The 17406-nt window shown below is 57.0% G+C and overlaps 1 protein-coding gene across 1 annotated transcript in view; it reads left to right on the forward strand.

The window, feature by feature from the left end:
- Positions 1–308: 308 nt before the first annotated feature.
- ALX4 (ALX homeobox 4) overlaps positions 309–17406 on the forward strand; it is a 41544-nt gene continuing 24446 nt past the window's right edge. The window contains exon 1 of the mRNA XM_057695342.1: positions 309–744. Coding sequence (XP_057551325.1) covers positions 309–744 — 436 coding nt within the window. The remainder of the gene's footprint in view (positions 745–17406) is intronic.

Consider the following 17406-nt stretch of genomic DNA (forward strand, 5'->3'; position numbering starts at 1 on the left):
CTCTTTTTCCGCTTCAAAACCTTAAGAGGGTTTGGGAGATCTGGTCAACTTTCCGAAACATCTGAATCTTTTTACAGTCCTCGGTTCTTTCCCTGGGCCAGCTGTGGGGAGGGAGAAGGGAGAGAGGGGAGGGGGCAGAGAGGGGGGAGGGAGAGGGGGAGAGGCGTGGAGCGGAGGAGGGAGGGCGAGCGGGCCGGCACGGAGCGCACAGCCGCCGCCCCCTCGCCTCTCCAGACTCCCGGGCGCGGCGCGCGGTGGCGTCCTCGCGCTCCCGCTCGCGCCCCCGCCGCCGCGCGCGCCAGCCAGGCATGAATGCGGAGACGTGCGTCTCGTTCTGCGAGTCGCCGGCTGCTGCCATGGACGCCTACTACAGCCCGGTGTCGCAGAGCCGCGAGGGCTCGTCGCCCTTCCGGGCGTACCCCGGCGGGGATAAGTTCGGCGCCGCGTTCCTGTCGGCCGCCGCCAAGGGGCAGGGATTCGGGGACGCCAAGAGCCGGGCTCGCTACGGCGCGGGGCAGCAGGACCTGGCGGCGCCCCTGGAGAGCGGCGCCGGGGCGCGGGGCTCCTTCGCCAAGTTCCAGCCGCAGCCGCCGGCCCCGCAGCCGCCGCCCCAGCCGCCCGCGCAGCCCCCGCACCTCTACTTGCAGCGAGGCGCCTGCAAGACGCCCCCGGACGGCAGCCTCAAACTCCAGGAAGGCGGCGGCGGCGGCGGCCGCAGCGCGGCCTTGCAGGTCCCCTGCTACGGTGAGTGCACGTGCGGAGCCCTCGGGGCTGGGCACCCCGGGACCCAGGGCTTCGGCACCTTCGCAACCCGTCCGGCTGGCGGGAGGCAGGAGCTGGCGGGCCGGGGCGGGGGCGCGGAGCCGAGCCGTGTGTGACTTCGGGTCGGAAACACGGGCATCGACCTCCCCGAGGGGATCGAGGGATCCGTCCTGCCTGCTTCAGAGCCCTCGACCAGGGGCGCGGAGCGGGGGCTGTTGAACTCAACCGGGAGCCTGTGCCTCGCCCTCTTCGCCGTTTCCCCAAACCGCTTGCTTTGCGCTGCCCGCCGGGCCGGGTCTGAAGCCGATGCTCCGCGCCGGCTCGAGGCGAGCGGCGGGAAACAGTCGCAGCGCCGCGCTCGGGCGCCGGGCGCCGGGCTCCGGGCTCCGGGGCTGCCGAGGCCTCGCTCCTGGCCGGCGGGGGCTCCTCGAGCGGCGCCGCAGGTGGGAGCGTCGCAGGTGCGGAGCCCGGCCGGGAGCCTGGGGCGCCGTCGGCGCAGCGCGCCCGGGATGCCGCGGAACAGGCGCCGCACGGACGCGGGTCCGGAGACGCCTGAGGCCGCGGAGGACCCGAGCCGAGGTGGCTCGCGGCGGCGGGCAGGCGGGCCGACCGGAGCTCCCGGGCGTTTCTCCGTCAGCCATCCCCCGAGGCGGCCGGCTTCCCAGCAGTGGTTTAGGACCGACCGACCGGCTAGGAAACAGGAAGCCGCAGAGCTCCAGGCGGCGCAGCGCTGGGCCACAGGGCAGGTTCTGGGTCCTGGTTTGGGCCCACGGGGAACCCGAGGCCTACATGACCCCCCAGCCCCCTTGACCGCGGCCCCAGGACGCAGGCCCGGGCCTCGGAGCGCCGGCACAGTAGTGGAGGAGAGAGCCTCTCAAGGACCGCCTGAGGCCAGAGCAGCTCGGGAGCCGGGGCCTTCGCTTCCACAGAAGTGGCACTGGTGAGCCCCAGGCTGGCGGCGAGAGAAACTGAGAAGCGAGGGAAAGTCTCCCGGCTGGGAGCCCTGGGTACACACTCTCCCCCTGGAAATAAGCTGGTTCTGCCCGGATCCAGGCGGGATGGAAAGACACCAGGCCTGCAGACAGAGGTGGGACGTGGTGGGGGCCTTGGAGCCTGGAATGACCTTAGAGAACAGCCCAGGGCAAAGCCTTTCTTACACTCAGCCTGGAACTCACCGACTCCCGCAGGCTCAGAACTAGTCCACTAAGTGCTTGTCGACGTGCACAGACATTCACACGGGTCATACACTTGTCTACACTTGGATCCTACACACACTCTGACACACACACACACCCTTCCTCATGAGCAGCGCGATCACACACACACCCAGCACACTCACGTGGCCTCGCACAGGGCCACGCACTCGCAAACCCACAGCACAGGCCGAGCGGATGTAGAGACCCGGTGGCTTTCCCCACTTCGTCCCTCCTCTCCTCTCCACCTTCCTGTTGGAATGCAGTCAGGCACTCGGACCACAGACACTCAGCTCCACACAGGTGCTCCTTCCACGCTCAGGCGGAGAGCGGCTCTCACCACATCCACACGCAGCAGCCTGTCAGCCCCGCGGATCAGGCTCCCTCCTTCTGGCCTCGCCCAGGCCCCTCCTGGTCCCTGTCCTTTGGGAATGTTAGGTGTGAGCAAGTCACAGACTTGAGGGACCCGGGGAGGTTCACGGGGAAGAGCCAGGGGACTCGTGTGTTTTCTCTCCCACTGCGCTGGTTTTACATGTTTTAGAGAAATTCACCAGTGAGGCTTCTGAGGAGGCTGAGGTATTAGGCAAAGAGGGATCCTGAGCTTCTGCCAGCCTCTCATTTGGAAATGTCTTCAGATTCAGAGGGAAAGGGGAAAAAGCTGGACCCTTCTGAGCACGGCCTCTGAGCCCTGCTGGGCCCCCACTGCCAGGCTGCGTAATGCATCCTCTACAAGCAGTAGCCACCGTGCAACCCACGCTGCGACCAGAGAGTAAGAAACTCATCTGAAGCCCCGTCTCCTCATCTGCATCGCTGGGAGATACCAGTAAAGCCTCGTTGGGTAGTAAATGTCCCCCCGCAGAGAGAGCAGGAGTCTAGCCTGCCCCCTCCATGTTCCTACCGGTGGCCTCTGTGCTGTTGGGAACCTGTAAGCACCCAATTGTGAGGACACGGCAGGCCCCCCGACCCTGTGCTAGGCAAAGCCAGAAGCTGCAGGTTGGGACAAAAGGCAGCTTGGAAACACCAACAGGACCCCACTGCCCTGCTGCCCAAGAGGGAGGCACTGCCCGGGGCAAAGCCACAAACAGCAAACAGCTCTGCTTATTCTTTTCCTTCTCTCAGCAGCTGCTGTTTCTCTGGCCCAGAGGAGATTTCTGGCTCTTGCTGAAAAACAGTTAGGCACATTAGGTTCAAGATGAGGAAACCGAGGCACCAAGAGGGGAGGTTCTGACCGGTACAGAGGCACCTGGGAGGAAGGCCTCTGGAGCTGGCTCTCTAGAGGGCCAGCAAGCAGAGAAACTGAAGCACACGTCGGCACAGTTCGCTTCCACACTCGTGAGAGTATGTACTCCAAAGGGGGAAACATGGGTCTAAGGAAAAAACCTCAGATGTCCCCAGGAGCTTGAGGAAAGGCAGAGGCAGACAAGGCTTTGGTGCTAGGCTCACTGAGGCTGATCTTGGCTCCCACCCAAGATAGCTTGGTCCCGGCAAACTCCTTCCCAGCTCTGTTGGTCCCCGAGGGCAGGAAGCCAGTTCCTCCATCTGTATCACTGCACCAGCGGAGGCGAGGGTCCGAGGTCTCCTCTGGGACGTCAGCCCAGAGAGCCAGTCCTTGGGTGCAAGCGCTCCTTGCAAAGCTGCGGGCTGGGGGGGCTGTGCTGGGGCCACAGTGAGAGCGCGCGGCGGGACAGTCACCTCAAGTCTTCAGTGGCGGGGCTTCTCGGAGATGGGGAAAAAGGAGGTGAGAACCCTTCCCAGGCCGCAGAGGTCCCCTAACTGCGCCACTGTTTCCCCATCAGCACCAAAAGGGCGGCGAACAGTGTGACTCCACAGTCCCCTCTGGGTGCCGAGACATTCGCGTTTTTATGAAACAGTCCCACCGTGTCCTCGCCTGTTGTATTCCCACCCCGCCAGCTTGCGGGCCCACACTTCGGCCTTCCTAAAGTCCCTGCCTGACCTGGCCCATCCTTGGCCGCATGGGCCCCAGGAGACACGCCAGGTTGGAGACCCGATGTTTCTCAGCGGCGCAAGGAGCCTCCTCGCTGCTGGAGTCGGGACCCTGGCACCTCGCTCCCAACCGGGCCGGCCGACTCTCTAAGCCGCTGCGCGCGCGGTGCGCCAGGCCTCGGCCATGCGCCCCGGGACGCTTCGGAGAGCAGCCCTGCTACCTCCTCCTCTTTCGCTTTCGATTCGGTGCACGCAGGTTTTCGGTGTTAGCCGATTGCTACCTTCCCATCCATCCACCCGCCCGCGAAGGCAGCGCTCTCCACGCAGAGGTCTTGGGAGACCAGGGCCAGGCCGGAGACCCCTGGGGCGCCGAGGGGCTGGTCTTGATTTGTCGAATTAGACGCAGTGTTTGAATGCTAGAAATATTTACTTCCCCCACCGACGCAATCCACACAACACAAAATGCGTAAACTTCTCCTGGGTCATATTCGAATTTAGTCAAAGAGCCGGCGTGTGTTTTGTGTAAGAGAGACCCTCTCGGGAAAGACAGCGGGGAACCGAGGCGCGCGCATTAGCCGTGAGAGCCGGGGGTGGGGGGGGGTGATTGTGGGATGATGGAGGGAAAACTCATGCCAGGGAGCTGTGACGTCGCCGACCCCCGGTCAGTTTGGGGGGCTGGGGGAGGAGAGAAAGAGGGATGCTTTTAATTTTTTACTTGGTTAATTTCTAAAGCCGGCCAGTCTGCTCGAACAGTCCCGCCTAAATACAATCTTAAGTAGAAAAACAGGGGGCCTGGATTAAAAGTCTGGTATTATTTTAAATCAGTCGATGTGCTCAAAGTTTTCTTTACTGTAATTTATCGACAGTTAAGTGGAAAGTGTGAAGAATTGTTGTGGACGCGTGCACTATGTAACTACCACCTGGATCAGGATACAGACCATTTACGTGTTGTACCTGTAAACGAAAACGGGGGGCGGGGGGTGGATTTCTTTAAGTTGTTTTAAGGAGATTTCAGAAGAGACTCCAGGGAGGGCAGAGAACCTGCTCCGCCCCCCCCCCCCCTTTTTCCCAGTAGTGGCGTTTCTGGGGTAGGCAGACCTTGTGCGCCCGGGCATGTGCGCGTCTCGACTCTTGCAAGCTAACTACCGGCTGCACCCGCAACCTTGGCGCGCCAAGGCTCTTCCTGAGTCGCCGGAGCCCCGAGTTTTGCGCGCTGCACAGAGGGGCCCCCGCAGGAAAACAAGTTAAACGTACCACACATAAAATGTCGCCATGGTCCCCCGAGGACTTTCGTTTCATAGAGCAGCGGGGCACACTTTTCCGTGGACGTACCTTTTTACCTTGGCCTCAGCCCCTTTCTCTCTTCCCGCAACCCTGCTCGCGGCTGTGTTTTGGTGGCAGATTGAAATACGAAATGGAAATATAGCGGCCTTTGCATCTACGGGGGGGCTCAGGGGCGGTTAGAATTCCAGCGTTTGTCCGGGGTTCAGGCTTCTCCGCTGACCCGGCCCCGGACCTGGCTGCCCGAAGTAGCAGGCGGAGGAAGAATGGGAAAACTGCCCCGGAGCCCCCGCGGCTCCGCGGGCGAGGGATGGAGAATGCGGAGGCCGAGTTGGAGCGGGTGTGCCTTTCCTTGCAAGGAAAGGGGACTTGGGGCCGGATCTGAGATAATGCTTGGCTGGAGAGAGCTCTGAGCACCCGAAGCCTCCGCGTCCTCAGCTCCCACGACCCCCGCCCCCTCACAGGAAACCGAAGGCACTCTTCTGGGTGAGGTGGTGACAGCGTGGTCCTACATCGGGACCCTGCCTGCCAGGTGCCACCGGGCCATGTGCTCCAGCAGCTGCGAGGTTCCCCAGGCATCCTGAAGGTGATAAAGCAAGTCATCAGATTCCCAAACCAAGACAGAGAGGACTCAGCTATAGGATGATATCACCCAGCAACTTTAGAGTGGAAAGCACTGCCCCACCCCCCACCCCTTGCTCTGGGGCTGCGGGAGCCAGAGCACGCCGTCTGTTCAGACTGGACGGTGAGAAGAAGCCCTTCTTTCAAAACAGGGCCTTTTTGGAGAACGAGAAGGTACTTCTGTGCTGCCGCCAAGGCCTCCCAGCTGTAGGCTGGTGCTTCTCAGAGATCAGAGCTTCTGGTGGCTCCCAGGGACCTTCCATCCAGAGATGCAGCCCTGCGCCATCTTCTCTTGCCTACAGATGTGCAGACGGGTGGCGGCAGCACCCCCACGTCTATTCAAGTTGCTCCTTCTTCACCCAGAACGGGAGCGCAGGGTAGCGCAGGGGCACCGAATGCCGTGCTGCCTGGAAGCAGGTCCCCCCGCAAAGGCCGGACTCAGTGGTGCCTCCAGTGTGTCCAGGGAGGTGTCTCGGGGGTCCCAGTCGCACCAGACGCGTGCACCCGCCCATCTGCAGTGCATTCTGCCACCTCAGCAGAGACCCTCTTCTCTACCCCTTCCCACCCCAGACCAGCAGCACCAAGGAAGAGAGGGAGCAGTGGAAGGGGAGTTGAGGCTCAGTGGAGAGGAAAAGAGACACGCAAAGGGGATGCTCAGAGCAGAAGGCTGGGGAATGGGGTGGCGATGCTAAGAGGCGGGCAGTTTCGGATTCTGGCTCCAGGGAGGGGGAGCGGCTAGAAGCTTCCCAGCGGGTGAGGAGAGGAGGGTGACTGGGAGACAGTGGTGGGTGGAGGGGCACTGAAGGAAGCGCCACGGCCTGCCAAGTACCTGCCTTTCCCGACCACCATGCTGTGCGTCCTGGGGACCGCAGGGTGGGGCCGCTGCGCACTGGAGAAGGAGAAGGAGCCCGTGCTCCTTTCGTTGGATTCTTAAAGCAGATTCTCTTAGAGCGGATTCTCCTTCCAAACTGGGGGTCCCGAAACCTGGGTGTCAGCCCCAAGCACCTCGCAGATGGACCTGGGTCAGGGCAGAGCTGCAGATTCTCTGAGCTCTCCAAGGGCCGTGGTGGAGAAGACTGAGAGGCTGTGGAAGGTTTGAGCTGGGCGCTAAGGTCCAGCTTGGCACATGTGCCAGGCAGGGCGCACAGTCCAGGGTGAGATGGTGGCGGGTCTGCACCACGGCATTCTCTACTCCCTGCATGGCCTTGGGAAGAATCCCTTCCCCTTCCGCTTCCCCTTCCCCTTCTGCTTCCCCTTCCCCTTCTGCGTCTGAGTTTTAGTTCTGCGAAATGCAGTGCGGGAGTTTGGATGATTTCCAAAGGCCTCCAGGGGTTTCTGTGCTGGTACCAGTTTGGACCCCCCCCCATCCTGTTTCCCTGCCCTCCTCACCCTTACATACCTTTTTTTTTTTTTTTTTGTCCGGGAGAAATCAGGGTAGAGTGTACTGGGAAAGGCTTTCCTGGAAGCAGAAACGGGTCCTGAGGGTTCCCTGGGGTGCGCTAAGGGGTGCAGGCGTGAAGTAGGCAGCGGTCCCAGGACAAGTGGGCAGGTGGTCCTGGAGCAGCCCCAGTTGAGTGCAGGTTCCAGATTCCCGACTAGGGCTTCACTACGGAGAGGGGAGAGCGACTGGGTGTCCCTGCTCACGAGGGACCAGGCTCAAGTCAGGGCCCAGGGGTTCCTGGCCCCTCCACCACTCCTGTCCCCTGTCTGCGTCCATCTTCCCTGTCTCGGCATTTACTGAACACCTACCACATGCCGGACCTTCTCCTAGGACACACCCAACGCCTCCCTGCTGTCCTATACCTTCTGTCCTTCCAGGTGTGTACCTTTGGGCATCAGAAGTGTTCACTGGCTGGAAGGATGAATGAAGAATTGCTTCTCATTTGGAGTGTTGCCGGGGCATGGTTAAGCGCCCCTGTGAGCCCATCCCAGCACCTTGGCTGGTGTGGGTGGAGGCCTGGGCGGTCCTGTGAGCGCGGGTACAGCGTGAACGTGGGGCGCTGTGCCCCTCCCATACTCAACAGGTCCAGGGCCTGCTCTCCCAGGGTGGTTCAGGGGACCGTGCGTACTAATTGTGTGCGATCCTATGTGGAAAACGTGCGTTCCCCAGAGCTTGCGAGGGTGCAGCCAGTGTGGACCAGCCACGTGCCGGCAAGGGCGAGCACCTGTGGGCAGTCCTGGATGCCCATCCCCCCCCCCCCCACCCCTTGGGGACCGCGTGCAGTGTAGGCTCAGCCATCAGTGTCGCTGGCCAGGAGGCGGTGACAAAGAGCCTGTGCGTCATGGCCTGTGGCCTTCCCCGCTGCTGGCTGCGGCTCCCCAGGGAGGCTGACTCACAGAGTGACAGGCACAGTCCCCCTGTGGCCGGTGGGGGGTGGAGCAAGCCCTAACCCAGCCCGCCCACCCTGCAGCGGCGCCGCCTCCAACTTGCAGCTCTTGAATGTGTCCACAGTCCTGTGGGGCTGGCTGTGGAAGAGAAACCATCCTTGGCACCATCTCTATGCACGCTGCAGATCTCATTTAACAGAGGAGCAAACAGGCCTAAAGAGCAATGGACCCCACAGGTCAGTGGGAAGGGGGGAAACACTGCTGGGGGCAGGCGAGGAAGGAGTTGGGGGATATCTGCCCCACCCCCCATACTGTCCCCTTCACTGTAACCCATCCAGGAAGCCTCACACTCTGTGTAACAAACAGGGTAGATGCTTGCAGTCTCCTCCTCCTTCAGAAATAAGGTGGGCTCCACCAGGAGCTCCTGGGGTTGCCAAGGCAACAGAAGAGCACCCGATGGGATTGCAGCGACTCATCCCAAATGTGACCCAGTGGGGCAGGGACTCCTGCTCTCTGCTGGGCTCCCTAAGCCGGGTTTTCTTTCCTAAGTGCATGGAGACCATGCAGTGAGAGCCCAGGGGGGTTAACTGAGGCCACAGGACCGACTTCCTCCACTGAGGTTGGCTGTCAGCCAGGCCGGGGGCATCGGTTGGGTCCAGAAGCCTGGTACTCAACACTCCAACGTGATGTCGGGATGGTGTCAGGATGGGTGTCCCACCCAGTGTTAGAAGAGACACCAGACAGCTGCTGGCCCAGATTTCACAGAGAAGGGGACTGAAATGCCTAATTCCAGTCGCTCACCAAACTTTGCCTGTCCCTATGCCAGGCCTTATGGGGGATCTGTGAAGCCCTGGATGCGGCCTCTGCCTTCAGGTCCAGAGGGAAGACAGAGTAGTCACTTGGTTGATTGCAGGTCACGGGGCGGTGCTGGAGACGGGAAGCCCCAGCTCAGGCGGGGCAGAGCAGGGCACCTGGCTCACCCTGCTTCCAGGTGGGCAGAACCTCGCCCAGTAAGGGGAGGCCTCAGAGAGATTGAGGGAAGTTGGGAGTTGCCGCAGACCAGCTGGATCTTCTCTGGTAGCTGAAAAGCCGGCAACTTCTTCTCTCCTTTCTCCTTTTCTTCCTCCAAGCCTTCTCTGCAGGTCAAGAGATCTGGGTTCAAGTATTGGCTTTTCCATGGAAATGGCTCTGTGCCTTTGGAACAGTCCCCATTCCTCTGGTTCCACTCAGTTTCTTCACTTGCAAAATGAGGTTTGTTTGGGCCTGTCCTGCCCAAGCAAACCCCATTTTTTCGCAAATGCAGGGGGAGGCAGTGTGAGGAAGGGGGAGGGAGTATGCCTGCAGGCAGATCCTTGCAAGGTCATCCTCTCCACCTGGGAGGACTGAGGGCCCTACCCCCTCCGTGGTCTGGAGGGTGCTAAGGTAGTTTGAATGGTGGCGGCAGTGGGGAGGGTAGGAGGTTCCGATCGGGTTTCAGAGTGGGAATGGGAACTTGGGGGCCCGCCTGGATTTGTGGGCCTACCTGATATCCAGGGGTCTCCCTGGCCCTGTCCGCAGCCCCGCCACTCAGCCACACGGGTTGATGTCTGGCTCACACCCCGGCACTGAGCTGGGACGGCTCCACCGCCCCCCTTCAAGGAGGGAGCCCCCCACAGGGCAGAGGACGAGGATGCCCGTGGTTTGCTGCACAGATCTCCATTCAGAGCCTCATTCTCCAATCTGAAACCCCCTGCCTGGGACCAGCTGGTTTCTGAGGCCCTGGGGTTCTGTGCTATTCCAGGCCTGGGATTGAGGCACCAAGAGAGACGGGTGGGTCCCCCAGGGTCCTGAGGAAGGCTCTGGGCCCCAGCGCTCTGTCCAGTGTGTTGTACCAAGAGGCTCCTTGGGAAACAGCAGGTCGGTCCAGCCTGCCAGAGGGAAAGAGTCTGGCGGGCCTTGCCTGGCTGCCTGGCTCAGTGTCCCCATCTGCAGGACCGGGACAGCGAGGAAGTGAGGCTGATGGGGTGTGAGGCAAAAAGAGGTTAGATTCGGCGAGGGACGCCTCCGCTGCTGACAACCCTGTGTGACAGCTCACGTTTCCTGAGCACTCCTGCCGTGCTGGTGTGCTTCTTGGGTGTGATTTCGCTGAACCCCAGTCATGGCCCTGTGAGAGAGATCCTATTATCGTCCCTATTTCACTGATAAAAGCAGACTCGTAAGAGATGAGTAACTTGCCCAAGGTGGGACAGCTAGGAGGCGAGAAGGTAAATTCTTGATGGCCAAGGACTTGAGAACCCAGAAAGCATCCTTTTGTGGGATCCTAATTAGACTTGAGGTCACTTTCATCCTATCCCAGGTGATATGGAATTGAAAGACTGGGTTTTACAAATATGGCCCCCAAAAAGCTCCTCCCATCTTCCCATCTGGGGATGCCGTGGCGGGCATGCGGGCACACAGGCAGGTAGGGGCGTGATGCTGAGGTCAAGGATGGGCTTGGTGCCTGGCAGGTTGGAATGTAGACCTAACCCTGTGACCTTGGGCCCAGCTTCTTCCCTGTTCAAGTGTCCTGCTTCGCTGCCATGAGAACACAGGGCCAGGCATGGTGTCAGGACCTCTTAACTGTTGTGAGGGCTTACTCCTTGAGTTCCCAGAGGCCCTGGGAATATGCCAGAACCTCTGGTCATGGCAGGGTGGAGCTGAGGACCATGTGTGGGGGCGAACATTGGGGAAATACCTTCCTCCTGGGGAGGATGAGAGACTTCATGAGGCTTTTGTGCGTTTTGTTTCAAACTGTTTTCCCAGGAGCAGGGCTTGCTATACATGGCAGGTGTTCAATGAATGTTTGGGAAGGAAGGAAGGGAGGGAGGGAGGGAGGGAGGGAGAGAGGGAGGAAGGGAGGGAAGGAGGAGGAAGGATGGAGGGAAGGCGGGAGGGAATCAGGATGTGACACACTATGAACTCTAAAAATCTTTCTGTCCTCTCTTCCTTCCTCTTTCTTTTGAATCCAAGCCTGGGTGAGAACCCGACTTATATTTCTCTTGTACCCTGGGGGAAAATAATTTATTACCCTCAGGCATCCTTCATGGGTGTGGGTGCAGTTTTGCACAAGCCTCGAGTCCTCTCAGCCTCTGGGAGTTAGAGGAGTTCTTTTTCCCCCACTGTTCTCATTTGCTGTCACTTTCAAGGCCACAGCTACGGTCTGGCTGCTGCATCTGCCAGGCGGGCTCTAGCCAAATAGGTATCCCTCCCCCTGCCTCCCCCGCCACACACACTCCTCTCCTCAGGTCCCCCCCTTCCCTGCAGTGAGTTCTGGGCCCCTTGTTCTTCCTGCCTTCTGCCCAGCAGGGCTGCCTGAGGGCTGCTGATGTTCCTGCCTGGGTACCACGTCCACTCAGCCCTGCCCCATCCCGGGATTCTGAGATTCCTCCCCCCACCCCCCCCCCAAAGGGCTGCAGCCTGCAGCCCTCTGTTCTAGCCAGGATGCCATCGTCCTGAGCGTACAGCCCAGATGAGAAGAAACATTTAGACCTGAGCCTGGGATGGAGGTAACACTCAGCGTGTGGTGGCCATGATGCAGTGAGCCAGGCACAGTGGGGGGCGGGTGGACAGAGACGTGGAGGAGACTCTGATGAAAGGGCTCCCTCCTCCCTCTTTTGAGAGGCAGTTGTGCATAAACAAAGCTGTGAGAGGTGCCCTGCTGAAGGTGCCTCCTCCCATCCAACAGATCCTGCCAGGTTGTGCCCCTGTGTCATCAGGTGTGGAGTACTTCGCAGTGAGTGAGTTGATTCCTGCCCACAGGGAGCTGAGTGTGAAGACATGGGAGTCCTCAGGAAAAGTGCAAAGGGACTGGAACTTAGTGGCGCTTGGGTCAGGAAAGTACATGGAGCGTTCGGGAGAGAGCGAGTGTGGGGCTTGCAGGAGGCATGATGGATACAGGCAAGAATCGGCCTGTGGAGTGGCAGGGGCAAAGCCGAGAGGGCAATTCACTTTCTGGTGAGGGGTTCAGACTCCGGGGAAGCCCCTGCAGGCCTCTGAGCAGTGCAGTGAGAGGCCGAGACCCCAAACTTAGTGTGGCCTCTTTTGAAATTCAAACCTTTATTTTAATTAGGGATAATTTTTGTTTTGGTAAAATAAACATAACATAAAATTTACCATTTCAAGGATTCTCAGTGAACAGTTCACTGGCATCAAGTACATTCGTCATGTTATGTAACCATCACCACTCTTTCCAGAACCTTTTCATCATCCCAAATCAGCCCATTAAACAGTAACTCCCCAACCCCTCCTCCCCTCAGCCCCTGGAAACCTCTGTTCAACTTTTCTGTCTCTAAATCTTCCTACTCCAGGCACTTTATAGGAGATGAATTATACAATATTTGTCCTTTTGTGTCTGGCCGTTTGTATATCTTATTGGCCATTTGTCTATGCTCTTTGAAATGTCTATTCTAGTCCTTTGCCCATTTTTGAATTGAGGTGTTTGTTTCTTTGTTGTTGAGTTGTAGGAGTTCTTTATATATTCTGGATATTAATCCCTTATCAGATATATGATTTGCAAACTTTTTCTCCATTCTGCGTGTTGGCTTTTCACTTTCCAGACAGTGTCCTTTTGATGCACAAAAATTTTTAATTTTGATGAAATCCAGTTTCTCAGTTTTTTTCGTTGTTGCTTCTGTTGTCATGTCCACGAAATCATTGCTAACTCCAGTGCCAGGAAGAATTTCCCTTATGTTTTCTTCTAAGAGCTTTATAGTTTTAGCTCTTAAATTGAGGTCTTTGATCCATGTTGAGTTAATTTTTGTAGATGGTGTAAGATAAGGGTCAAACATTATTCTTTTGCGTGTGGATATCCAGTTTTCCCAGTATCATTTGTTGAAAAGACTGTCCTTTCTCCATTGAATGGTCTTGGCAGCTTCATCGAAAATCAGTTGGCCGTGTATTTGAGAGTTTATTTCTAGGCTCTCTGTTCTGTACCACTGCTCTGTCCCCGGCGTTGCGTGGCCTTCTGAGGTCCAGAGCCCCAGAACGTGGGGAACCTCGTTACGTCGTCCTGTTCAGCCCCTCATCTCCAGGCCAGTGACTGACCAGTCAAAGAGATCCAGCTCTGGGACGCATTTGTTTTCCAGGAACCAGAGCTGGTGAGAAGGGGTGGAGGGCAGAGCTAGTGGCGAGGGTGCCAGAGCCATGACCTTGGCCTCTGAGTAGGCCCCTGGCTGTTTGGGAGCCCCCATGTCCTTCAGTTGACCCTCCTATGAGGACACGGCCTTGGGGGAAATTCTCATGTGCTCTTGGGGTCCACACACCACCTCCTGAGAGGACCAAATCTGAGACTACTCCCCTGGGTAAGATGATCCCAGGGCCCTTTCCCCGTGGAGCTGGCAGGAGCTCCAGGAGGGACGCCCCCGTGCACCCCCAGCGGCTCTGCACTGTTGGCCCTGTGAATATCTTGAAGATTTCCTATCTGATGCTCACTGGAGGCATTTGCTGCTCCCTGTCCTCCACCCTCCATCCCAAGTGCTGTCCAGTGAGTGGCTCAGCCAGGGACTAGATAGGATTCTCCTCCCCTGGTAGGTAACCAGAGGGGAGGGGGGCTGCGGAGAGGTGGCTGTCGCTGCCAGTGGAGAAATGGGAACCCCAAAGGGGGCTCTTGTGGGACCAGTGCTTTCTGCCTTGGAATCCCCCGCCCCAGTTGATTAAACAGAGGCCTAGTCTCCTACCCGGGTGTGCAAAGGCAAGTAACACGCACAGTTTCTAATGTTCATGGAATCTTGTAGAAACTGTGTTCATCCTGCAGTTGGGCTGCACAGGCTGCCTGAAGCTTCAGTTGCCTTTCATTCAGTGAGGCCAGTGTAGCCAGGAGATAGAAACAGATTTCAGCCTGTCTAGCTGAGAGACCTTGGGCAAATTAGTTAACCTCTTTGCCTCAATTTCCTTATCTGTAAAGTGGGTATATGAATAATATCTACCATTAAGGAATATTGTGAGGATTAAATAAGGTGATATAGGTGAAGAGCTTAAAAGAGTTCCTGGAACAGACTAAGTGCTGAATAAATCTTAGCTGTTATTGTTGATAGGATTTTGCTGGAACTCTGAGTAGGTGAAGCCGGAAACGTTGACAATTATGGGTGATTTGAATGTCTAAAATGGGAAAATGAACAAATTATTACTGAGTCCACACTGTGTGGTTTACAGAACGTTTTAAAATGTGGGTGAGTGATTAAGGGGGTGTAGGCTGGCCGTCTGCCTAGCATGGGGTCAAGGATGGGAGAAGGGCACCCCTGGGCCCCTCAGACCCTTCAGACCTCATCCCCCGGGGCTGCTGGGAAGTTTAGGCTCCTCTTCCCTGAACTCGCGATAACTGACTGCTCGTAGAACGGCTTCCTTATTTGCTGAGCATCCACTCTGCACCAGGGATCAGGGGCCACCTTAGAGAAACACGACCTGAGCCAAGGCAGATGGACAGCCAGGGCCTGGCTTTACCGAATGAGCTGCACAGGACTCAGCCCGTCAGCGGACATTACACGAAGCCACTTTTGTGCTACACAAAGTACATTCTCACTGTTTCATGAGATGATTCATTTCCCCAAGACGTACGAACAGGCTGAAAAGAGATGTACTCATCACATATCCACTGCGGTTTTCTTGGTAGAAGGTACACAGCATACACTTTAAAGCAGAGACATAATTGAAGTTTTTTTCAGTCCAGATGAGCAGAAGTCAATGAAGAATCATTCTTTGCCAACACGTTAGTTGTAAATATTGGAATATTGAATATTGTTTATACTTATTACATGTGATGGACAAAACACTTGGACCCCCACCTACTCCAAATCCCAGCCATTTAGATGGACACTCTAACAGCTTAGATATAATTACGTTCTACAGATTTTGAATTTTAAACTATTTTATAGTTTTAAAAGTGGAAATTTTTAAAGCAAAGTTTAAATAATCTTATCCATCCTTATCAACGTCAGAAAACTTTAACTAGCAGTCTCAATTAATTCAGCCATTATTTTTCCCTTCTTGTCCAAGGGGAGAAAAATCTTGCTTCTTTGGCTTGTAAACAATTCTTTAGGTTAGCATGAACACATCTGGTGGAAGAAAACACTTGATTTTAGTGGGGAAAAAATTCTCTCTAGGGCAATGTGGTCCTTCTGCAGGCTGAAACATTTAGTTGCTTGATAAGATTCTTTTTTTTTTTCAGATAATTTTTTTTCTTTCAATCTTTATTGGAGTATAATAAGATTCATTTAATTCAGCAGGTATTTGTTGAGTGCCAGATGTGGGGACTGGAGCTTGATAAGACGGTTTCCCTGTCCGTGATGAACGTACTGTCTAATGGTGGAGGCCTGCCGTGCACCCACGCTTGCAATGCTTTGTGAAAAACACCCTAATTATTAGGAGTCATTAGGGGAGTTCGGAGGAGGGGATGGCAGGAAATCCACAAAGAGGAAGTGACAGACTCAGGCCTGGAAATGTGACCTGGGGTTCACTGGGCAGAAAGGGCCCCAACATAGCCCTGAATCGACGAAGTTAGTTTCTAAATGACAGCAGTGGCTACATTTCTGTAATGGGCCCCTTTTGCCACTCTCCACCCCCAGGCAGCTTTCAGGTGGTATGATGTTGCCAAGAGTGTAAGTGGGAGTGAAGTTTTTATAAGGAGCTCACAACTGCTCAGACCTTTGTCCACTGATTTGTCAGCCACAATGTCTCATTTTGTGGCTATAGCTTCCCAGTTGCAACCTAATTTAGGTTAAAATGTATTTATGGAAGGGGCTTCCTTTAACATCAAGTAGCAGTTTTAAATATATAAGTAGCAAATGATAAACAACACTGTGTCAAATGTTTCACCCCACTTATTGTCTTTGCTCTGTGTATGTAAAATGGGCCCTGATTGGAAGGAGACCGGTGGCAGTGAGGGAGGGGGTGCACCACTTGGGATGAGGTTTGTGGGATGTTCTGGGCAGCTGGAGCTGGGGAACTTGAGCTGAAAAGAGTACACCTGGGGCGGGAGCAGGGGCGGGGGGAGGACAAGACATGGCAGCTTGAGTGACTTTGCTTTGCCCTTGCAGCTGCCCTGGCCTAACTTGCCTCCAAATGCTGTGTGTTAACCTGTCGTGGAGGATTCCCGTTGAGAGAGAGCGTGCTGTGTATCAGCAGAGATGTGCGTTCTTGCACGTGACTTCGCTGAGCCCTCACAGACATGCTGGGACGTGGGTGTCACCCGCCTCACTTTACACGTGAGGAAACCGAGGCACGCAGACGCCAAGTCTCTTTGCCAAAGCACGGGTGGCTTGGCAGCCTCCTTGACAGTGCCCTTTGGAAATTTCCCCATTTCTTTGATGGGGAACAGTGACATTTCCTCGTCGTACGTAAAGAGCTAGCTATACCCAGCTTAACAGACCCCTCCAACCAGGTCGCTGCCTCGAAGCCCCTCCTCTGCAGAGATCTGGACTGGTCCCGGAAATGCTGCGCCCCCCCGCCAGGCTGGCCTAGGTGCCCTGCTCTGTCCACCTCCCTGCACCATAATCACTGCCTCCCTCATGAAGGGGACTTTGGGAAGGGAGGGGCCATGCTTTATTAAAGCCCTTTGAACTTCCATCACCTGGAACTTTGCCCAGCACGTAGCTGGCGCTCCAGAAGCATCGCTGGATGAGTGAGCGCAGCAGTCAGCCATAGAGTCAGGCGCCAGACCCCAGCCTGTCCTGCTCCGAAGACGTCTCATTCATTTCACCTAGAGCAGGATTTAAACTTCTCCATCTTGCCTCCCTGGGACCCAGTGGTGCTATTACAGTGTCTCTGTGGGGATGGTTGGGGTGCACGTTTTCTCCCTGATGCAGAGGAGAGGTAGAGGCTCTGAAGGATTAGGTGGGAAATGTTTAGGGACACGCCCAAGCCACATGGTTCGGTGAAGGTAGAAAGGGTCGAGGGGCAGACGGACCATTGAGCTGATTTGAAATCGGGAGACACAGCCCTTCCACTGACAGGCTGTGTGATCACTCAGGGTCTCTATCCTGCCTGGAAGGGGAGCGGTGGCCCGGGGGGCCCCTCAGCGCTGGGGCTTCTCCTTGGGGTAAAGGGAGAGTGTGGGCGGATCCACCTGCTTCTCTGGCCGTGGACCCAGCCTGGGCCAGCGCCCCTTCCCCCGAGGGTTGCGACCTCTCCTGCAGCCTCTCCGGGCAGGGCTTGGGGATGAGAGGTCGGCTGGGCCAGGAAGCGGGGAGCGCGGAAGCCTCAGTCTCCACGAGGAGAGCAGCTCGCGGGGGTGGTTGGAGTCCCAGACGGAGGTCACGACCCCAGC

This window comes from Hippopotamus amphibius, chromosome 9, assembly GCF_030028045.1.
Source record: "Hippopotamus amphibius kiboko isolate mHipAmp2 chromosome 9, mHipAmp2.hap2, whole genome shotgun sequence".
Classification (NCBI taxonomy): domain Eukaryota; kingdom Metazoa; phylum Chordata; class Mammalia; order Artiodactyla; family Hippopotamidae; genus Hippopotamus; species Hippopotamus amphibius.